Genomic DNA, 23,552 nt, shown 5'->3' on the forward strand with positions numbered 1-23,552 from the left:
ATTTGGCACCAGCAGAGAGAATGAGAACGGGATGTGGCTCACTGACAGGCACACAGCTTTGTGTAACTGAAAACTTGCAGGTGGAGGACACTGGTTAGGTAAGTGAGATACACGTGAGCATTTAATGCTGCTTTTTTTCAATTTCTGTCGTTTAAAAAAAATGTTGTCATTCTAGTGATTTTTAGACTCTTGAATGCATTTCCTCAAATGTGTTCAAAACTGTGCATCTGTTGTAAAGATTTTGCTGTCGTACAAGCACATGTTGGGGTCACATCCGACACAAAGATGGACACTACAGATGACAACCACACAGAGGGGATAAAGATGGAGATAGAGAATCAGCAAATTGTAGAGAATGACTGCTTTTCCACCTTATCGGATAAAACGCATCAACATCTGTTGATCAGCGAAAGGCCGTCGAGCAGCTGCAGGATGGTCAGATTAAGATCCAGACCCAGTCTCCAGTCAACAAAAAGCTTCCCCCCTTATAGTCAGTGCATAGGTGGACTGGGAGAGGACGAGGAGTCGGATGATCAGCACAATTCAGACATGGCTTGCCAGGCAAATGCCACAAATGTGAAGGAAGACAAAAGAGAAGAACTTCAAAGCACAGAACGAAACGAAGAGCTGACTACAAGATCTCCAAGGGACTGGCTAAAGGCAAAATGGAAGCTTAGGAGGAAGGAGAGGTCGGGGGGAAGCTTTGAGGTCGATGCAGACAGCTGCGAGAGAGGAAGATGGAGTGGGAAAAGAAGGGTGGAGGAGACTGAAGAAAAAGAGGAATTTGATGATGATGATGATGAAGGATGTGCAAATGCTGAGGGGAAACACTGGAGAGGTAGAAACTCCAGCTTTGAGAAAGTGAGGAAAGAAGAGGAGGAAGACGAAGATGGGAGATCGACTATTTCAGCAGTAGAAGGAGATACAAAGAGCAGCAGGGAGACCCCAACAAGGAATGATGAGGAGGAACTGCCAGGAATGACAGAGGGGTCCACAACACAACAATGGTCCTCCCCACATCCTATCCTCTCCAAGCTTCTGCACTCCTCCACCTCCTCCTCCTCTTCCCTCAACCTTTCCTCCGCAGAGAGCGACGAGGTCTTTAGTGAAGGAGAGGATGCTGGGTCAAAGAGGAAGACATTCAGGAAGGTGAGAATATCTGAGAACAACACATTATACACAGATGCAGCTTTAAAGTATGTTCTCATTTTTGGGGGGAGGGGGGTCCTGGCTGATACACTAGCATTGGCTCACGTGTCTGGCTGCTCTGGTTTTCCATGGAAGTAAAGTAAAACCATATTTCTCAACTGTTCTGTGCACCTGTGGTCCTACTGATTTGCATGGGCTTGAAAGAGGACTTTGACAAAGTCAGATTTGAATGGTGTTTGCATGCCTGGCTGCTGCCGCTGCTGCTGCTGCAGATATGAGAGTAAAGAGCGAACAGAGGGAGGATGATAGGAAGCACGCTCTAAACACAGTGTGTTTGTATTGTCAGACACTGAATAGCAGACAGTCGGCTGTAGCAGGCCTGAAGAGTTTACAAAACATTTTAAACCAGCATGGTTTAAAATGTTTAAATGTTTAATATGGACTCGTGTATGATTTGAAGAGCTTAAATATGACGTAATAGAGACATTTCCTCCAAACTGCAAGCCTCTCATTTTGTAACAATGCGCTACTGAACATGCTTGGCTCAGCTTCAGTCGCTTTTGGATTTAGGTTTTTCATTGGCTACCTCTGTGTCTGTTAGAGACTGTTTTGTGTATATACAAAGCAGATCATAACTGTTGAGGAATGTTCTATTTGTTGAAAACAGCTGTTTGGGATACTGTTGGAGTACATTTTTCAGAGTTTGTTAAGGCCACGTGACTACATGGCTCCCCGAAGTGGGAAATCAAAGAATTTTATGTAGTCATTTTATGCTTTTGTCAAAAGAAATGTACAAATGAACCATTTCCAAGTTACAGAGCATTAAATTTCAACGTGCCTCCATAGCTATGATTTCACTGTGAATGTTTTGACATTTCGTGCAAACGTGCGTAAAAAAACACATACTTGCTGCCACGCTGCCACGGCTTAAAACAAACCAGTCGCTGTTAATTTTATTAATGACATCTCTGTTTTTCCTACTTTGACAAAGCAAGTTTAGCCCTTCACATTAACAAACCGGCTTACCCTGCTTCTTTTTGCATGCATGCTGCTATTCCTGTTGTAGGTAAATTTGGCACTCTAAACTCCCTGCAGGTGTTTGTCTTTGTGCTTTGCACATAGGTCACCTACCTATTAACAAAGAAATGGCAGGTATTCTCCACACCCTGAACACCCTGAACTGGCCTTAGAGATAATAGTTGTTGGATGACTACTAGACAGGAATGCTCCTCTCACGTAACCTGCTTTTCTTTTTATGCCTCAGTGCCGCTCCTGGAAAACCTTCCTGACCATGATGCACTGGTCTATGAGCCGGCAGAGCTCCTGGGTCCAGCTGGCTGGACATCAAGGCATGTGTGTTACAGTTTCTTCCACACAGACACGTGCAGGCTTTCAGAAATCAGCGTGAACACATTTCCAAATGATGCTAGCTATGATGCTATCTAACACATTGATGTTTACATGATTGCAAAGCTTTCCGAGAGGACATTTTTGACTTGTAAATATGAACTGAAGTCACTATAGGATATACTGTATGTCATCACCACTGCTTGCCGGCATTAACTCACATTGACTCATATGTAAATATCCATGTGACTGTACATTATGTCAGCTCTTCACGGACTTAGTTTTAGTTTTTTCGTTTCAAAAGATACATTATTAGGACATGGGCTAGTCATTGAACTGTGGATGGTTAAAACCAGGAGACAGTGAAGCTCAATATTACCTTTACTGAGGTGTCAGTCTTGAAAAAGTTTACAATACTGAACTTAGGCAGTACCCATCACTCTGCTTCCTTCACTTATTGCTTTATTGATTGTATGGGAACAATAATTTCATCTCTTCTTGATGTTTGCTGATGTCATCAGGTAACTTCCAGGTCAGTAAAGGAGGTGAGGTGCTGAAACTATACAGTGAAGTGGAAGCAAACTGCCTGGACTGCCTGATGAGAGACCCGCTGAGACCCTTTGTCCCACAGTATCATGGCTTGGTAACAAGAGGGGAGCTCTGCTATATCCGCCTGGAGGATCTGCTGAGTGGCCTGAAGAGGCCCGTCATCATGGACTGCAAGATGGGAGTCAGGTAAGGCGTCCTCTGCAGGTGACTCATCAAGTCTTGATTGCAGAAGATTTAGCTTTCAGCTACATGAAGGGCTTACTGAGTTTTCTAGGAGAGAAAATGTCAAGATTTCAGATTTTATGAATAATACGCTACACTGGTTTTAATGTATAGAAAGGGTATTTGGGAATAAGGTGTTTATATCATGTTCTTGCTATGATGACTAACATCTATTCGCGGAAGGTTATTTTTATATCGAATCCCAAAAAACTGACAAAACATTAAAACTTCAACATCCAGTTTGTACCTGGTCCTGAGCTTCTGGTCATTAAGAGCGATCCCTGTCAGCAGACAGATAAGGGAACTGTCATTTTGAATGGTTCAGATACGTCTTAGTGTCCACAAGAAATGAATTGAGTCTTACCTTCAAAAACCTTAAAAGCTTATCAAAAATCTAATCAAGTTCCATTATTAGGCTGTTTTACATTGCTAAATGCCTTAAGTGAGACCTCAGCATCTAAACATCACATTTTCTGCTCAGGGCCATGAATTAAGCCTCCCCTTGAATTTCACTCACTGTGGTATATCACATCATTATTTGCAGTCTGATATTGGTGCTTTTGTTTACAAAGTTTGAATGACCCCTTTGTCAAAACTAAATATCTACATTTTCTTTGCTAGAACGTACCAAGAGGACGAATTAATCAAAGCTCGTGTCAAAGCTCCTCTGCGGAGCGATATGTACCAGAAGATGGTGAAAATGGACCCTTCTGCTCCGTCAGCAGAGGAACATGCACAGAAGGGAGTCACCAAATGGCGCTACCTTCAGTGGAGGGATTCAACCAGTTCTACGTCCACGCTGGGCTTCAGGATAGAGGGCGTTATGGTAGGAGTGAAGGCCAGGGAAGGAACTGCACTGTTTATGTTTATTAAAAGTATCAGTCTGATACAGTATCTGTTTCTGTCTCTGTGAGTCAGATGGAGGATGGTAGCATCCAGCGGGACTTCAGAAAGATTCAGACTTTAGCTCAGGTCACTGAGGCACTGCTTTACTTCACCAGGAGCCAGCTGGACACTCTGGTCAGTTCTGCAAACATGTAAAACTTTTCCTTTAGAAAACACACCTGAAATCATGTCGCAGTAAGAAAAAAATTGTTTGATAAAAGAAAACAGAACTGGCAACTTCAAAACTGATAATGAATGCAATCCTTAATGAGCAAACAAGTGGAAAAAGTGGGGATAAAGAAACCTCAAGTGGAGCCAGACCTGGTGAGGACTTACATCTGCTGTGACCTGTCGGGGTGGTAGGGAAAAGTGTAGAGAAGTGCAAAGTTCTTGCGGTATACCTAAAGACACTTACCAGACCAAACTACACAGGCATTGCTCTTGACAGATTTCAATCAAGATTTAGAAAGAATAATCCAACACCGACCACTTTACAAAATAAAACTATCAGAAAATGTAAAATTACTTTTGGATTTTCTGCTCATTCACATTTCTCACTCTTAATTTTTGGAGAAAGCAGACCTGCATTTTCTGGCAGAGCTGTGACCATATTAAAGGCATCGTCTTTCTTTTACAAATAAGAGTGAAAAAGTGTCATCATGACTTGTCGAACGTGGGCCCAAATGCAGGCAGGAATGAGCTAAAAATGATCCGTTTATTAAAGATGTTGGCAGATTGTCCACAAAAGGAAAAAAAACCCACAAAGTCCAAAATATAACTGAAAATACACAAACGTAAAACTTGGAAAACACACGAGGACAAGGTGACAGCAACAATTATCACACAGGGGTATTTGGGGCAGCGAGGAGACCCACCTGAACTAAATCAGAACAACACCACATGGGAGGGCACACGGACACACAACTATTAAAATATTATAGGATGCAACTGAAGAGAGAGCATCAAACACAGAAGTGGAGACTTAACAACATGACACAAGGAACACGGGCAAGATGGGAATAAACAAAAACCAGGTGGTGAGCAAGAACGGAAGACTGTAATAAAAAGTCAAAACGTAAAATAAGTCAACTTGAAAATCTCATAAACAGGCAAACACAAAGTAACTCAAGCAAAATGAGAAACAACTCCAACTTAAAGCATACTTAAACCCAAAATGAAACTAAAACTCTAAAAACTCAGAACTGTGAAGAGACCCAGGGATGGTGACGCTGAGTGCTTAGAGCAGCCTACAGCCCAACTGGCTGCACATACACTGACCTCGTTATCTGAAAGCTTTGGCCATGTCTAAGATGAGCATTCACTGTTGTAACAGTAAAAACAAGGAAAAGCATAATAGATCCCATTTAACGTTTTATTTATCATAGCTTCACCATTTGCTGTTGCTAAACATCTCCACCCATGTGTGTTCTCAGAGAGCATACCACTCCAGACTCCTCGCCCTGAGTGACGCACTAAAGAATTCGCCATTTTTCAGAACTCATGAGGTTGGTCTACATGTAGAGATGAATCTTGTTCAATTGTGCGATAAATAAAAAACACATGAATTCATCATAGCAACTCTTACAATACCTTTATGTTTTTTAAATCGATCAGGTGATTGGCAGCTCGCTTCTCTTTGTCCACGACCACAGCAAGGCCAGTGTATGGATGATAGACTTCGGAAAGACGACGCCTCTGCCTGACTCGCAGGAGCTCCGACACAACGTCCCGTGGTCTGAAGGTAGCAGGGAGGATGGCTACCTCATCGGTCTGTCCTCTCTCGTCACATCTTTAGCCCAGGCCATCAGCGTGGCCTCATGGCAGCAGGAGGAGAGCTGTGAGGAGGAGCAAATAAGCCCGTGAATGTGCATTTTTGACAGTCGTTACACAATTGTAAGTGGATGAGATGGACGAATCGACTGGTGTTACACTTGGAATGGTTTCATTCGCTGGAAGAGACTTGATTTGTTAATGGAGATTGTGTCTTCAGGGGCTAAGGAAGAGGAACAAGGGACTTCAGTGTACCAAAAATCCATAGATATGTGGTTGTGCATCCGGTATGTACATACTCTGACAGTTAAAGCTACTGTGTTACAAAGAACTTTTTGTTTTCTCATTCGCAAAAGACGGACAATCCAAGGAACATCTGATCTGATCTACAGATCAGGGGCGTACCTGAGGCATGGGTTGGGAATGACTCTGCTGGAGATCTGTTTACAAATGCTTCTGTCTTGTTTGTTTTAATTTGGTTGGTCTGCATAAACTAAAACAGCTTGCCTTTGTTGCAACATAAGCTCATTTAAGGTATCTCATTATGCGCACATAGGCTGAACAGCCTCGTGCTCTATCTTTTTTTAAGACAGTATGTGTAAAAAACATGGGTTAAGTACAGATTAAGCTATACTGATGAAGAAAACACAGCCACAATGTTTGTACTGTATTATTATACTGTTTGTATTTAGATTACTTACACATGATGCAGCTGAAATGTTTTTCACAGTTTTATAGGCTATAAATAACCTCACATATATAAAAATTAAAATAAGAATGCTTCTTTTTGTTGAGTGTTTATATATCCATGTCACTATTATCATCATCTTACATAAAATGATCAATGAGTTGCAGACATCCAAGTCCAAATAGAAAGACAATGATATGCAAAAAAGTAAATAAATACATAAAATGCTAAATAGCAGTGAGAGTTTAACCGCTGAAATCTCAGGGCAGTCAAATCCATTCGATCATTGCAAAAAGCAGGTTGAGTAAAATATTTCAGTGAGATGGATTGGTGCAGCCAAAAAGCATATATATGTATTACACTGCATGAGGCAGTGGTGAAGTGTTCAGCTGAAGTGACGGATGAGTTTAAGGTGGGGGAGGGATTGGCTCTGAGTCCCTTCTTGTTTGATGTGGTGATGGGCAGGTGAACTGATGAGGTCAGGCAGGAGTCCACAGAGACTCCTGCTTGATCTCTTACACATTATGATCTGAAGTGAGAGAAGGAGGCAGGCCGAAGAGAGCTTGGAGAGGTGAAAACAGGTGTAAAAGTGAAGCTGCAAGGAACAGAGGCGGTGAAGTTGGATGTTTAACTATCTCGGGTCAACCATCCAAAGCAACAGATGGGGCACAAGAGAGGAGAGAGTCCAGGCAGAGTGGAGTGGGTGGAGATGAGTGTCAGGGCTGATTTGTGACAGAATGAGAACAGTGAGAGTGAAAAGGAAGGTTTACAAGATGGGAGTGAGACACTGGCACTGACAAAAATACAGGAGGTGCAGCTGGAGGTGGCAGAGCTGAAGGATGGACAGGATTAGAAATGAGCACATCAGAGAGACAAAGTTATAGAGGCAGGGCTGACATGATTTGGACATGTGCAGAGGAGGGTTAGCAGAAAAAAATTGGAGGAAAATATTAATGTAGGAGGGTGGTGTGAAAGATGAGGACGCAAAGGGTTGAGTGAGATGCAGCAATCCCTAAAGGGAGCAGCCGAAAGAAGAAGACTGAATGATATGATTTCTGCAAATCTGAAGTATTGTTAAAATAATGCTGAGTGTTTAATTTAAAGTAAGTCAAATAATAAATAACTGAAAAGTAAGCAGTAAAACAATTACAATTCTTAACCCTGTGAGGTCTAACACATCATCGGTGATCCGAACCCTCGGCTATCACAATATGTTTTTGTTTCTCACTGATACTGTCCGTCAGAGGATAACAAAGTAATCAGACTATCTTTACTTTTTAAATTCCTGTTTTTCTTTTCTCCAAAAGCAAAGTGTTAAGACTCAGAGCAAGGGTTAGGGTTTCAACAGATTTATGCACTTTAATGTCTATATCAGCTAAATTCAAGTACATTTTTGTGTTCGAAAGTTTAGAAAAATAGGAATATCTAGCCCAAGAGACAATATTACACTGACATTAAGACATCATAATTAGCATTTTAGTGGTTGTAGACTGTCAAGATGAAAATTTATAGCTTTAGTAATTAAAGGCTCCATCTCATCTATTGAAAACACATTTGGCTTATTAAAATGTGACAATTCTAAAAGAGAGACCACAAATTAAGATGCAGAAGTTTGCAATAATGTCTTGGAGCTGTTATCGCTGACTATTGTTAAAAAGGACAATGACTAAATTTGGATTTTTTTTTTAGTTAACAACAGGAAATACAGCAGAAAAATTACATTTTTCCCCTTTTGTTATTGTTTAACAACCTAATAATAATTTGTGTATGATTGACAAATAGATGCCTGAATTAAATTAAGTTAATTACTTTGTTAATATTAAAACTATTTAAGCCAAATATCTATTTTTAAAAATGCCATAAAAAAGTACAAAATCTTACATATGCCTAAATATATTTTTTGTATGCTAATATTGTGGCAGTTTAAGCGTTCAGGCTGCAGTAGTCAGACGCTTCGTTTCGCCAGGTGGCGCCGTGTTGTTGGAGGATCAGGAGAAAAGTGAGCGGGAGAGACCGACTGACAGGAGCTAAAACGACACGTTTTCTGTACTTTTATGGAAAAAAGCAATAAGGTGGTAAAAAAAAATTAGTGGTAAATATTGAAACTTGGCCTGGCAGGATACGCAGCCAACGTGAACGGTAGCTGCTAGCTGCAAGCTAGCCTTAGCTTCTGCTCACAAAGTTGCCCAAAAAGAAAAAACTTCAAATTTCGCTCAAGAAGGCTGACAAAGAATCTGGTGCTGTTGTGAAAAGGAGTTTTTCAAGGAGAAAGTAAGTTTTACTGGGAGATTAAGTGGTCTTGAGAGGACCAAGTGGTCATGTTTCAGAGGAGCTACCCCAACCTGGCCGTGGTGACACATGTGGTGAATGATGGTAAGTCTGATTCCCATTATTCTCTCGGCTTCGTTTACCGTCTAATCGCTTACACCTGCCTATCCCTCGTGTTTTAAACAGACATTGTGAAAGATATTGCCTGAACGTTGAATATTTAAAAATAAATAAGCATGCTACCGAGGAGGAAGCTGTAGCTATTGTTTACCTGGTCAGAGAATTTAGTTGGTGTGATGCTAACGGAAGCCTTCAGGCTAATATTTTTAATGCATATATTTTTTATATTAATTAAATATATATTCAGTTGCAGTTTGGTTACTTAGGCAAAAGAACCACCTGGATGGTCACGATTTGTGATAAAACACAGATTGTACAGCTGAGCCTATCCTAAAGTTCCTTTGAGTGAAATAGTGTCAAATTATACTCCTTTTTCAATCCTGATAGGCTATATTAAAGTGCACTGTTTGTACAAAAATAAATAAAAAGTAAGCAACTCCGGACAATTCCAAAAATTAAAATATTAAGAGCTTGTTATGACATTCTGTGACATTTCTGGTAGTATTAAGAAACCGTGCTGGTTCACTGTCAGGGCTTATTGGGACCTCATTATTGTTATTGCTTCCAGCTGCACCTTCCTGCCTTGAAAGTGCTCTGTCACAGGCATTTCTCACAGCAGATCATTTGCCCTGTCGCTGTAGATAGTAATAGATAATGAGTACCGATAATGGCTGCATTCCACTTATGGGAGGTCCTGGTTTTATGCTTGGTGTTCAGTGGCACAAACAATAGAAGTGAGTCATTAATATCAACTGTGTTTTTTTTTCTTACTTTTTACAAGTCAGTCTTTTGTGCACATGTCACGGGAACTTTCCAGTTATTTAGAGGATTACTGACAGCTGGTCAAAACAACATACTGAGATATGATTTGTGCAGCGCTGAAATTAGAATAAAAACTTCTGTAGGTTTAGGAAATGACACATCTAAATGAATGTGAGTCTGTTTTTATCAAAGGTCTCGGTGTTACATGATGTTGAAAGTATTATTTTCAAATTTAACGAATATAGTTTTTAGAAGAGATAGATTAAGAAGTCTTAGAAATCAATAGAAGATTTTAGTTATAAGATCATTTGAGTCTTATTTTACCTTGTATTGTAATATACATACATCACGAGTTAATATACGTTTAGTTTCGAGTTCATCATGAAGACAAAAGTAACCATCTCTTTAGTAAATCTGCCCTTCATGAAGGCCATGTTTTAGTGGATGTTTGTGGTGCCTGCTGTCTGATGGAAAAATATCCAAAATGCCTGTCAGTAAGATAAGATCCAGTTTATCTTTAAAAAATATGTTAAACACTGTTAGACCAGCTAAAAGTTAGAAGCAACAGAAATTATAATAATTAATAAAATACTGTAACAATAATTACAGTAGGCCTACTGAAAAGTAATATGTTATGACAAAAATATTATAATTAGACAAAAAATAAGTTGAAAAAATGAGCAAAATAAGTATATCATACAAAAATAATTATTCCAAATTCAAAAAAGTAAAATAAATAGAATTAATAACTATTTAATAAATGTAGGAAGATGAGATGAGATGAGATAGCCTTTATTTGTCCGTTGCAAGTCTTTTGCCCACAACCGAGATGACAGACAGCAAATGTATAGAGCTGTGTAAAAGTCTTGAGCCACCCCTAATTTATTTAGCCTTCATTTTGATGTTTTTTTAAATATATATTTTGGTCTTAAACAATATTTCACTAGGACTTCTAAAAGCCTCATTAAAATTTTCTTTGAACATTGGCTACTTTCTCACTCATTTTCAGTCCAATCCTTGTACCTTACCATTTTCAGATTTTTTTGTGTGTTGAGCCATTTAACACTGACCAATGATTCATTCAAGTATAAAAACAAACCAAAACTCAAGGGATGAGTCAGTGTTTCCTCTGCTCATAACAGACAACTTTGCAAAGAATCCATCATTTTGTTATCAGCAGCCTGTCCAAAAACACATAATACAGAAAAGGCTGAGGTGTGCCAAATTACAAAAGAACTGGAGTGGAAATCAGTGGCAACATGGCTTATTGAGTGATGAATCCAAATATGAAATGTTTGGTTCAAATCATCATCCACTTGTACAGAGGTGGTCAGGAGTGAGATCCAGCATATAAAAAAACACAGTGGAACACTATCAATCATGGACTGGCCTCCCCAGAGTGCTTAGCGCGGAATTATTGAAGCAGTGATCATCTTGACAGAGAACAGAACAAAAGACAGCCAACATCAAACAAAGAGCTTTGAATATTATTCAAGAAGGCTGAAGAACTATTCCCGAGGACCACTTAAAGAAATTACTATTGGGATCGGGCTATGTTTAAGAATAAGTGCGGTAAGACCAAATGCTGACTTCCTATTTTTCCTAGGAAAATATAAAGATCAGGGCTGCTTCACGACTTTTGCATAGTATTATAAGACGACAAGTGGCTTGTCGTGGCTCAATGACAAGTGGCTCAATGACACAGTACAGGTGGTAAATAATATGTTAACATGATGGGAGGCATGTAGTGTTAATGTGTGAGATATGGAAGAATTCCAGTAGCTTTCCTTATCCAGTACATCAAAAATGCACCTACAGGAAAAAAAAACAAACATACACACAGCTTCTCTGAACAGTGTTAACTCAGGGGTAATCTCAGGTGAGGTTTGTTTCGCTACAATTGCACCTGCTCATAATAAACAAGAAACAGTGTGTATAAGTGTGGGCGTTAAGTTAAATTTGGTACTTTTCACTAACGTTTAGCTTGCTAAATAAGATAACCCCATTTTATATACCCTTTGATACCGCTGTAGATTTGTTTTAAATACATTTGCATACTGGCGCAGCTTTGGAAAAAAACAACAACAGATCGGCCCGTTGGCTAACTTAAAAGACAGCTGTCTGTGTTTTATCCCCCATCTTTGTGGAAATACAGAAGTTGGTGAGCCTTTTAAAGAGGTTCGTGTGTTTATGATTGGCTGTAATATGATTTAAATGGTCGGATATCCTACATCAAGCTTCGCGCTATAATTTTTGCTCATACACGCAAAACTAGGTCGAAGCTAACGCTAGCAAAGCCTGATTTGTATATTGCATGTTGTTTTTGTTTTTTTTGTTTTTTACTCGACCATAATCCCACCGTAGTTTGTTTCAGCTGTCCGCTCCCTTTTCTTGCCCCGGAAGAGAACCCAGTTGTGTTTCCGGCTTCGTCTTCTCGTTTGGGCTCGGCAGGGGAAGCTAAGCTAAGCTGCTAGATACGAGGCGACAGTCACGTCGCGGTCACCTTTGTTTCCGCTGGTCCACCCGGGATGTTGGAGTTTCTCCGACAGCCTTGGCTTTGAGTGCCGTGAAACAAGGAAAATAACCACCACTAGTAGCATTGTTGTTTTTTGTTTCACTCTGGGCTGTGATTGTTATCCAACACTATTGGAGAAATATGGCGGACGGCGGTCATTACTACAATGGTAAGAAGCCACGTTCATTGCAGCTTTAAACTTACTGCACTTTTAACGATCTTTCCACAGATCTTAGAGACTTTGTCGTGAGGAGAGAGGTCAGAAGAACCGATTTCATGGTTCACGGAGGTAAAAATATGTCGAAGGCATCTCGGAGGTGTCATTTTGTGACCTTTTGGACACATGTTTACCCAGTACCACGCCATGAATATTTGTATTATTTCACTGGTAAAAATGAGTCCAAAGAGTTACTGCAGAGATCAGCAAGACCAGGTCTTGTCTTGGAGATTTAAAGGACTTTTAAAAATGAGCATAATTTGCAAAAGTGTAGGCTTAATTAAAATCTGCTACAGAGCAGTGTCTTTAAAATTGTAAACTTCCATTAATGTTTACATTGCAAGCTGTAACAGTCATTTGAGCTCTTTTCAGTCTTATCTAGTCCATGTACAGTAGCTGATTTAATTTATCTGATAACCTATGCCTTTTGGGGGGTTATTATTGCTCATATTTTGTAGCTGAGATGTGATATTTAGGTTGTGAGCTAACTTACTTTCTCTTTTACAGAGCATGATGACAGAACCGCACCACAGTTTCGCAACCGTAAAGGCAGAGGCCCTCACAAGGGCCGGTATGACAGGTCTCGCAGAGACCGCCAGCGTGGAAACCACTCAGGAGGGTTTGGAGGTCCTGGACCACGGTCGAGGCTTGACGATACTGATGGAGACGTAACTATGAGTGATGGCTCTCAGGACAGCAGCTCCCAGAACAGATTGTAAGTGTTATAACTTACACTTTCATTGAATGCATTTACTAGAGTTTGTCTGATAAACTCCTCACAGTAATACTTTAGTCTAAGTACACAATTAATGGCTTTAAACTGAAAAGAACATTTGCACAATGTATAATTTTCTTGTAAGGTGAGTAACACGTGAACAGCAAGGTCTTAGGTGTTTGAAGCTGTAGGAAAGAAGGATTTCATGTGAAGCTGTAGGAAAGAAGGTGCATTTGAACAGCCCGCACAGGAAGAGAAAATAGAGCACCAGACCATTTTCACTTCTGTTCCTTTGCTGACATCAATAGTACCACAGTGAAAGTGAACAGGACTGAAACGGTAAAAGTGAACTGAGAAAAAATAAGTGATTTTGTTAGTCAGCTAAAAATTATAAAATGAAATTATTAAAATATCAGCTTGTGTCCTGCATCCAGTGTGACTTTTTTTCTAGTTTCCACATCTTGAATGAAAAACTGGTTTGATGAAGGAGAATATTCCAGGTAACAAAAAGGGAGGCCACTGTAAAGCAGTGTTTTAATAAGTTTGCCTGTCTGTGTCTCATGGTCTGCCAGTACATGCATGTGACTGTTTCGCAAACATTGGGGGGAAGGTAATGTCCACCATGTACTGAAAAGTTTATTTATTTTAAGTCTACTACAATAAGAACTACGAGTGTGAAATCTGTGTTGGGCCTTAACAATAGGTTAAAGCAACACTGAATGTAAGGAAAAATACAGAGAGTGTATCCGTATAATTTTGAAACCTGAGTCCTGTCGACCTGATGCAAAGTCATGTAATGTTTGTGGTTGGCACACTGGTGATTGCTTGTGCATATCATAACCACACTTGCTGCAGTCTACCCCTAAATGATGGAATTGGTTTTGAACTAGAATAGGAACACAAGTCAGAACAGTAAACAAAGCAATTACAGAGGTTTTTATCAGGAATCTCAAGATAGCAAGAAGGAGATATATGATTGATAAGTCACTGCAATGCAAGACCGACCTACTGGTACCTCTAGCCCTTCTGCACTGCACACACACCAGATTACAAAAATCTAGATAGGCACAACAAATTGGTAGTTTATCAAAGCGCCTCACATGCAAAATTGTGACTTAATCTTTGGCAGATGGCATCATTTGCAATGATGATAACAGATAAATAAACTGCTTGTACAAAGACGGCATACTGAATGATAGAATTTAAAAATTGCATTGTATCTTTTTCCTGTGTGGCCATATGCCTGAATATATACTGCCTTGTTGTGTTCTCCCCAGTAACCCATACGGAAGACCTTTTAGGAAAGGAGATGGACGGTTTGACAGAGACAGGCGACAAGGCAAAGGTGGAGGCAGAGGTGGAGGGGGTGGTCCCTTCAGAGTAGGAGACCGAGGTGGCGGAGGAGGGAAAAACCAATCGGGCTGGTACAAAGTAACGGTGTGTATCATTGCAGTCACCCCAGGAAGTCAAAGAAACCACCTTGTAACCTATAAAGAAATTATATTTTGCTTCTTGTATGTTTTGCAGATACCACATGGAAGAAAATATGACAAGAAGTGGCTACTCACAGCTCTCCAGAACATTTGTTCCGTTACGTACACGCCTGTACAGGTGCGTTTAAGCACTTATAATTACTAGTTATAAACAGATTTAATACCTTTTTATATATTTCTTGAAATAGCAAATATATGAGTAAGATTTTAAAGGTTTCTATATGTTGTGTTCTGATAAAATAAATGATGTAATTCTTTGTGCCTATACAGTTATTCAGAAAATATCTGCAGTACCCATGTAGTCAAATTAGTAAGTTAAGTTTAAGGAGATTTTAATTGTATTTTTTCTTTCTTTTTTTTCTTTTTCTTGTCCCCTCTTTATCCAGTACCACGTGGACCATAACAGGGTCCATTTCTATGTGGATGACTCCTCTGTTGCCAGTGCTTTACACAAGTGTTCACATAAGATCACAGACACCGATGGTTATAAGGTATGTTGGTGTAATAATATCGATAGGTATTTGTGTCATGTGTACTGTTCACGCCCATTGTACTCTGCTGTGCTGTTGCCTTAAGGTCACAGATCATTGGTGTGCTGCTACTGAGTGTTTATCCACCTACTTGAATGTGAAAACAAGATAATGAATAACCATTAATCAAACAATCTTAATCTTAAGTTATTGTCATTTTCCATCTGTGTTTCTTCAAGGTCGAAGTGCACGTCAACAAAAGTGCTCCACCGTCATTCCTCCTCTCTGACCTGAAGCCTGAACACCTGGAGCACCTGAAGGTAGGAAGCACCCGAGTGGGGGCAGTGATTGTAGTTAAAAGCCTCATAAGTAATGTTCAAAATTTCTTTGAGTTTTTCTAATCATTGTGAGAGTCTGTTGCTCAAACTATTGGTGTTCTGGTACTAAGTACACTGTTAAAGTGTCGTTCTTACTTACATTAACTCTGTTTATTAGCGATGTTAATAGCTCGTCCGTTTAAATGCAGTTTACCAGTTTAGGTCACAGAATTATAGAACCTCAAAGCAAAGCATTTTCATTTTAGTGATGCAGATGTCATGAGTGAAAGTGAAAGTTTGTCATATCTCTAAGAAGTTGGAGACAGGCGGCCTTTAGCCTGCATTTTTAACCGATCGTCTCAACCTGACTCCCTGTCAAAAAATGCCAAGTATGGTGCTTGTCTTGTTTGCAGAGACATTTTTAGAATGAAATTGCAGAAAACAAAGTTCACTAAATACACATTTCACCCGTTACTGCTAAATGTGGTAAGGCATGATTTAAAATGACGGCATCTCAGTTTCACAAGCATAAAGGCAGAGCGCCCCAAACTAACCAACCACAAGGTTTGGGACTTTGTTATAATGCACTTAACATCAACGATAAAATGACTTACTAATGAGTGTACAGCTATCCACTCAACACAACAAAAAGGAAGAAAGCACCACCTTCTGGTGCTTTTGGGAATATACATGTTAAATTCTCAAGCAAGCAGACCACTGAACTACCAATAGCTGCTATAGTCTAGCCAAACACTACTTATAATAACTGTAAATGTGTATTGTCCCTGTTAGGTGTTTTCAGAGTAAAGCTGCAACTATGGGAAGTGATTAGGAGCATTAGTAGAACCTTAAAAAAATGTTTATAAATATTGGAAATTTTTATATGACTGTACCACAAGTTTATTATTTGTTTTGGTATATTTGGACGCATTGAGCAAACGGGTAAAGTGGTGGCTGCTTTGCTGCATTCATTTCATTAAATTGGTAAACTCTTTTTGCATTTGATTCAACAGAAGTGAACTGACCTGAGTGGTGGAGAGAGTTCAGAGGAGAATTCTTTTGCTATTGTGACCATTTTTGGTGTTTTGGAGGCTAATGTATTGATTCTTGTTTTTATCTGATAGCAATGCATGGCAAAACGTTTTGATGGCTCCCAGCAAGCACTCGACTTGAACAACATTCGAACAGACCCAGGTGATTATACGCATATTTTAATTTTTTTTTTTTTTACATACATTTGCTACCAGGATCACATGGTTCATACTTATAAGTAAGTTTTTGACGAGCCTTACAGAAATGATGATGATTATTATTGTTGTTATAATTATTATTATTACAATACTTGCATCTGTGCGAAATGGCGATTGAATGCCTGTTCTAAATGGTTTCCAGTGATGTTTTACACCAAGAATCAAATCAATCCTCCTGTGAAACTGAACCTTGCAGAACTTTATTTACTGCCACATAAAACAAAACTTCAACGTTTGTGTAGTATTTTATTGCTAATTTTATCTTACATGACAGACCTGGTGTCCCAAAACATTGAAGTGATCCTGAACAGGAAGACTAACATGGAAGCTGTCATCAAGATCATTGAAGAAAACATTCCTGAGGTTAGTGCAGTGACAGACTTTTTTTTCTCCCCTTAAAGAAGCACAGGCACTTGTACAATCTACTGTAGCTGCTAATAAAGTAATGGGTCACATTTAAGTGTGCTCATTGTCATTTTGTGTCTCATTTTGCCAGCTGACGTCCTTAAACCTGAGTAACAACCGTATTCACAAACTGGATGAACTAGCTGAATTGGTTACCAAGGTACCCAATTTGAAGACGCTCAATCTTTCCCAAAATGAGGTGAGACTGACTACTCAGTTTGTAGAAGTATAAACAGACATGACCTAGTGGTCCTTTGCACGTTGTGTGTGTATGTTTCTGCAATTTAAAAAAAAAAAAAAAAAAAAATTCCTGATTCTGTGTGGTTCTCCAGCTAAAGTCTGATCGGGAGCTGGACAAGTTGAAAGGCCTGAAGCTGGTGGAGCTGTGGCTAACTCGAAACCCTCTGTGTGACGTCTTCAAGGACCAGGCCTCATACATTAGGTCAGTCAGTGATTCACGAGATTGAAAAAGTCATTCTTACGGAAATAATTCAGTCACTGTGTGTGGCTGTCTGAGTATGACGCGGGATGCTACAAAACAAGATCGGTTACCTCTGTTTGTGTTTAAGATGGCTGTAAAGTAACAAACCATTTTGCTCAGCAGTTGAGGATGAACGTTTGGACCAAGCAGAGCCAACTCATAAAACCTTTAACAACTTGTGTTTTCTGTGAGTGAAACACTGGAAGAAAATAAACAGTCCTGAGTTTGTAACTCGCAGATATGATCATTTTTTAAAGTTAAGGGCTTCAATTACTGTGCACAGGAGAGACGTACCAGTTGACTTAAATACACCATAAGCTTTCTGATCTTGTCACTGTGTTAAGGAATATTAAAAACACCCTAAATGGAAATAAGTGATTAATATTTGTCATTTATGTACAGATTTACTTGCATACAGACTTTTAAATATCCATGCGGTTGTGCATATACCTATGCACTTGTAGTGACCTACACAAGTATTCAGATATGTGCTGTGCGTTAAATAATCAAGGATCTGTGGGTGTTTAAATGTTTTTTTTTTTAACATGTTTTTCCCACTCAATGATTAACGTTTCTTTTTCACACTGCAAACTAATCATTTCTTACTTTCAAAAGTTGCTGAGAGGACATCTGACCACAGTAAATTTGCACAGTGTTAAAATTTATTTTCCTTTCAGCTTGCTTAAACCCTCTGCAGTGTGAACAGCAATACTACTTCTTTCTGACGGTTGTTCCGCTTCTCTGTGGGACTTCCTTTCAAGCTTTGGTCTCATCTTTGTGTGTTGTAACTCTAGGCGGCGCTCTGCCTAGTACTCCCCTGCTGACATTGTGGTTACTTATCCCATAAGCTGCTCTAAAAACACTGTCACACTGCAGATGATAAGAAGCATGCTATTAAAAAACAAAAAAACAAAAACAGCAACAAAAAGCAAAAAAAAGTGAGCATTTCACTTCTGGTTTATTTCAAAAACAGGGATCCACAATGAGATTTTGAGCAGTACTGTAAAAGTGTAGACTCTCTGTTGGAGAGTGGGCAAGCCATTTTCATCTCGACAAATTTTGGATGAAACAAAGAAAATTTCCACAGCCAGTGTGTCCCCTCCCCTCATAGCACCCCTGCCCACTTGGCCCACGTATCAGGCGAGTATGGAAGGCTGGATAGCCCATGACGGGTAAGATCCCACCTCGAAACCCTGGGACAACCTAAGGCAGGCACAGTCACGATTACTCGGCCTCAGTCCCTGTGAGCTCAGACTCACTGATGAGATGAAGTGAAGAAGACGGGACTTCAAGGGTAAAGCTGCTGGGCTGAGGCGGAGGGGGAAATGTCATTATCAATGACCAGTGATGAGCCAAAGAGAGAAAACACTCCCACTAAGTCTGATCTCTTTTGCCTAAAATGGGCCTCTGATTTTCTGTGAATGAAGTGGAGAGTTTGGCAAATATCCGTGACAAAATCTCTGAAGAAAATATGTTCTGAACTGGAAATCAGTTCAGAAAAACCCCCAACATGAAAACACTTCCTCTTCCAGTTTCTGATGGCTGTGACCAGTACGAAAAAGCTCAATTATTATTAGATGATTATCACTCTACGTCATGATTAACAGTCTCCTCCCAGTCCCTCTTTAACCAGAGGCTTGGCCCCAAATTTTAGTTGGGGAAAAAAAAAAAAAAAAGCTTAGAGAAAGTTGATTTACTCTTCAGAGTGAGAAAGTTAACTGGTAAATTTCGTACTTTTGCAGCAGGGGATGAGTACAGAATGAGCGGCGGGACTGCTAGGCTAAGCTCTCTTAGAGACCTGCTGTCGTTGTCGTTCGGCTCTCTTCTCAGGTCTGCTTTAATTGCTGATAATCGTGGGCACAGACACTGATGAAAATCACCCAAATGATGAATAGTGACTGTCTTCTGAATGTTAGGCTACTTCTGCTAGTATGTCACTGAACTGTACTTCACCTGTTTTGTTTTCTTGGTGACGTAGACTCATCTGTTCCCCAACATCTTGGCCAGAGATTTTGTAACCACCTCTCTCCCAGCAATGCATAATCTCTTTATTTTACTACTTCAGAATGAATGTGTTTGCTGGTTCCTGGTGTGGTCTCGTAGATCGTGGGACTTTGCATGTTTGTATGTGTGCACTCCTAGAAAAGTGTGCTTGTGTTGCTTCTCCATGTCAGATCTGTGTATGTCACCAAAATGGGGGAGAGGGTGAGTATACCAGCTGGTAAGTACACTTCAGCGCGGGAAACTTCGAAAGAGCACAGCAAAAAATATGAGAAGGACGAAAACGCTAAGTTGATTTGTGGATTTCCTTGTACACACAGAAGATTAAATCCTTTGTGACACTGGTTGTAATGAAACATTTTAATTTCATCCTCAAAGTGTAGTGTCTTAAAAATTCAACTGAAAGGCACAAAATGACATTAAGTGGATCAGCAGGTGTGACTGTCAGTTATACCCACAGTAATGAGCATTATTTGTGTGTGTATGGGTATGGATTGTGACGATAACGTTCCTGCTCTTGGTTTTTGTTCCCATACCAGTGCTGTGCGCCAGAGGTTTCCCCGGCTTCTCAGACTGGTAGGTTCCCACATTTTTAACTCCAAATTTCACTATTTTTGAAGTCATTCTCCCTTATTTAGTTGTTCTTTTAACTAAAGATGCTATAAAATCCTTTTGAATACTCCAATAAATGTCATGTTCTGAAGAATCTGTTGGTGTTCTTCATTTCTGTTCTTTTCGGCCAAAATGACAAAAAAAATCGGAGTAGTTTTGTTTCATGCGTTCTGTGGGAAACCCTGAAGTGGTCATTATCTTTCATATGATACGCACATCTCCATATTTTAGTTTTTGTATCGCTTTATTGATGTTAAACAAAATTTTTACGATAATTTTGTGTGTGGTTTCACTTTAGGATGGTCATGACCTCCCTCCACCGATTGGATTTGATGTGGAAACGCCCACCACTATTCCCCCCTGCAAGGTTAGCTGAATGTATAGTTTTACTCACTGATATTCAGCATTGTGTCTATATTACTGTTAACTAGATTAGTTTAATCTGGGTTGTACAAATGCTTTCCTGTGTGACTATCCAGGGCAGCTGTTTTGGCTCCGATGAAATCAAGGCGGTCATCCTTCGGTTCTTGCAACAGTAAGTTTCTCCTTTTCCTTTTTTGTAATGAGGAAAACCCTGAAATTTTTTAGAGTTGGTGCACTGATTATGTGCCCACTGAACAATTAGTGTTTTTATTTGTTAATTTTAATTAGCTTTTAACGAAAGAACTTTTGGGGGAGAAGGACAAACACAGAAACTAACTTCATGGCTTGTGACTGTGTTGCAGGTACTACAGTATCTATGATTCGGGGGATAGACAGCCACTCCTGGATGCCTATCATGATGGAGCATCATTATCAATCACAACACCTTACTCCACCCAGAACCCCTCCAGGTGAGGACACAAAAGCACATTTGTAGATAACTTGCTACTCTGATTAATATATTTTGGGTGTTTTCATCAACAAAGCAGAATTAAGCTTTTCATTGACAAGATCTTTGCATGGGTTGCTCTTTCTGTGTCCAGCCCTAACATCTCTCAGTAGTCAGATTGAGTCTGTTTGTCCCTCTGCTGTTTAGGAGCAGTCTGGGAGAGTATTACAAAGACAGTCGAAACCTGAAGAGAGTCAAAGACTCCAGTGAGTATCTTTCACTGACTAAATTGAGGTTGTCGGGATTTGAGACGTCTCCTCATGTTTTCCCTCTCCAAATTTTGACTTCTTTAGCGATACGCTTTCGACTGCTGAAGCATACACGACTGAACGTGGTGGCTTTCCTCAACGAGCTACCAAAGACTCAGCACGACATCGCCTCCTTTACGATTGATGTGAACACTTACACGGTGGGTTTTCATTCTGTCATCCACCTTGACGTTTTCCCTCTGAAGCAATTTATTGTTCTAATTCTCTCAAAACATGTTTTCCATTTACAGAATACACTACTGTCATTCACAGTGAGTGGAGTTTTTAAAGAAGGTGAGCTGTTTTAGTCAGAGTTTTAGAATTGGTTCTGAACAAAGGGGCATACGTGTTGATTTCTTTACTAATTTGTTGTCTGTCTGTTGTCGGTTTCAGTTGTTGTTGATGGGAAATCGCGAGAATCCACAATGGCCTTCTCTCGAGTTTTCATCACAGTCCCAGCAGGAAATTCTGGGTGAGTTTTACTGAGCTCCCGGTGGTTTATATGATCCTCCTGTGGTGCATAACGAAGTGTTTGTTTATTGTTATGCCTCAGTCACACAAACCTTGAGACCAGTCTGCAACAACTTGGGACCCACCAATCACTAGAGAAAAATGTGCATTTCATGAAATTGGTAACACGCTGTGTTAGAGTCAGAGAGTCATAACGGTCAAGTTAAATATATCAAACATATTACATGCGTGCGTCTCCTGCTAGAACCTGACAGCAGACTGTATGGCAGATGAACCTAATCAGAAATTGTACCAACAAACAAAGAGGACGTTTAGCTTCTCCTGTGTATAACAGAAACATCCAGATAACCTTATGTTTTCTGTGTGTGGTTCTTTTGCGACAGGTTGTGCATTGTCAACGACCAGCTTTTCATTCGAATGGCCACAACAGAGGAGATCCGCCGAGCCTTTGTGGCTCCTGCCCCGACTCCATCTTCCAGCCCTGTCCCCACCCTCACTGCACAGCAGCAAGAGATGCTCACAGCTTTCTCACAGAAGTCTGGCATGAACCTGGAGTGGTCACAGAAGTACGTTTTGTTTCCTGCACATATCTTTTTGTGGTCTTGTGTATGATTGTGTATTTAAATATCTAAACATGCATCTTTAACAGGTGTCTACAAGACAATGAATGGGACTTCAGCAGAGCAGCGCATATCTTTACTCAGCTGAAGGTAACTTAAATTGTATAATAATAATGATGATAATTGTTCTGTCTTTAAATCAACATAGAAACACGATTGTGAGGCCATGACTTTGAAATATCTCCTTTTGCTTTCTCTTTCCAGGCTGAAGGAAAGATTCCTGATGTAGCTTTCATAAAATAAAGAGTGGAATCAAATATCTGTGAAATAAACTTAAGCGCAGTTACTTTTATTTATGGCTTTTGTTCTTTTATTCTCTCACTTTGTTTAATTACGAATAAAGTAGATCAAGTCTACTTGGGTTAACTGTTTTAACAGCCAAATGTCATTCTGCTACTGTTTTTGGTTGTTATTGTAACCTTAGTTTTTGGTCATTTGTATAGATATCACTACACAATTTTTATAGGAATAAAGGATATGGCCATTGGCCAATTGTATTCATGTGCTCATCTTGATTTTGTTTCTTTATGTTTAACAATAAAATATATTTTGTCACAACTGATACATTTTCTTCAAGGCTACTTTAGAAAAGAGTGGGAAAGTGAGGGGGAAATGACCAATAATTTGACTATGTTTCTGTTTACAGCAAAAAGGTCAAAATATTTTAAATAAATACAACTTATTGAAAGATGTAAAATTGATAAGTTTCATTGGAAAAAAAAAAATAATACATGAGTGGTGCTGCTCCTGGATGACGTCATGTATCAGAAAATTTTATCCAGGTAAATATAAATGTGTGGAAAAAGTTGACATAAAAAATATAGTATGGAACTATTTACAGTGCTGCTTTAGTTCCTTAATGGCTGTCCAGATTAAAGGGTTAATTTAAATCAACATTTTTTTTTTTTTTTTTGTATGTCGGAGAGAGCTCAGGTTGAGCAGTTTGGAGACAAAGAGGAGTCGAGTCTGAAGTGGGAACATGCGAAATGGAGGGAGAACAGATAGTTTAAACAAAGTGTTATTAGGTGTGGAAGGGAGCAGCTGAGGGAAGCTGGCCTTAATTCGTATTTGCTTTAGGGTGTTAGATTTAATTATATGCTGTAGAT

At 39.6% G+C, this 23,552-nt stretch overlaps 2 protein-coding genes and 1 long non-coding RNA gene across 8 annotated transcripts; 2 read left to right on the forward strand and 1 right to left on the reverse strand.

Moving 5' to 3' along the window:
• The first annotated feature begins 14 nt into the window (after nt 1-14).
• Nucleotides 15-6,692, forward strand: si:ch73-22a13.3 (inositol-trisphosphate 3-kinase A). 2 transcript variants are annotated; one of them, XM_031749405.2, is made up of 8 exons: nt 15-98; nt 239-1,149; nt 2,414-2,498; nt 3,018-3,231; nt 3,889-4,093; nt 4,186-4,287; nt 5,586-5,657; nt 5,767-6,692. In XM_031749405.2, the coding sequence occupies exons 2-8, from the start codon at nt 286-288 to the stop codon at nt 6,013-6,015; spliced, it is 1,791 nt and encodes a 596-aa protein (XP_031605265.1). In that variant the 5' UTR covers nt 15-98; nt 239-285; the 3' UTR covers nt 6,016-6,692. The 2 variants fall into 2 exon arrangements, with proteins under 2 accessions (XP_031605265.1, XP_039475223.1); XM_039619289.1 differs by lacking the exon at nt 15-98 and having other exon boundaries at nt 108-1,149.
• Nucleotides 3,183-12,246, reverse strand: LOC120442590. The gene is made up of 3 exons (XR_005614792.1): nt 12,120-12,246; nt 5,743-5,987; nt 3,183-3,315 (listed from the first exon to the last, which is right to left on the reverse strand). It is a non-coding gene; the product is annotated as an uncharacterized LOC120442590 (long non-coding RNA).
• On the forward strand, nt 8,563-23,008 carry nxf1a (nuclear RNA export factor 1a). 5 transcript variants are annotated; one of them, XM_031749222.2, is made up of 22 exons: nt 8,563-8,983; nt 12,505-12,564; nt 13,000-13,207; nt 14,485-14,644; nt 14,735-14,818; nt 15,087-15,191; nt 15,410-15,490; nt 16,612-16,681; nt 17,012-17,100; nt 17,234-17,341; nt 17,475-17,584; nt 20,164-20,200; nt 20,535-20,603; nt 20,716-20,771; nt 20,962-21,069; nt 21,255-21,313; nt 21,401-21,516; nt 21,607-21,649; nt 21,749-21,827; nt 22,210-22,392; nt 22,476-22,536; nt 22,651-23,008. In XM_031749222.2, the coding sequence occupies exons 1-22, from the start codon at nt 8,929-8,931 to the stop codon at nt 22,687-22,689; spliced, it is 1,980 nt and encodes a 659-aa protein (XP_031605082.1). In that variant the 5' UTR covers nt 8,563-8,928; the 3' UTR covers nt 22,690-23,008. The 5 variants fall into 5 exon arrangements, with proteins under 5 accessions (XP_031605082.1, XP_039475209.1, XP_039475214.1 ...); XM_039619275.1 differs by lacking the exon at nt 8,563-8,983 and adding an exon at nt 9,622-9,732; XM_039619280.1 differs by lacking the exon at nt 8,563-8,983 and adding an exon at nt 11,299-11,332.
• Nucleotides 23,009-23,552: the final 544 nt, after the last annotated feature.

This window comes from Oreochromis aureus, linkage group 2 (genome assembly GCF_013358895.1).
Source record: "Oreochromis aureus strain Israel breed Guangdong linkage group 2, ZZ_aureus, whole genome shotgun sequence".
Taxonomy (NCBI): domain Eukaryota; kingdom Metazoa; phylum Chordata; class Actinopteri; order Cichliformes; family Cichlidae; genus Oreochromis; species Oreochromis aureus.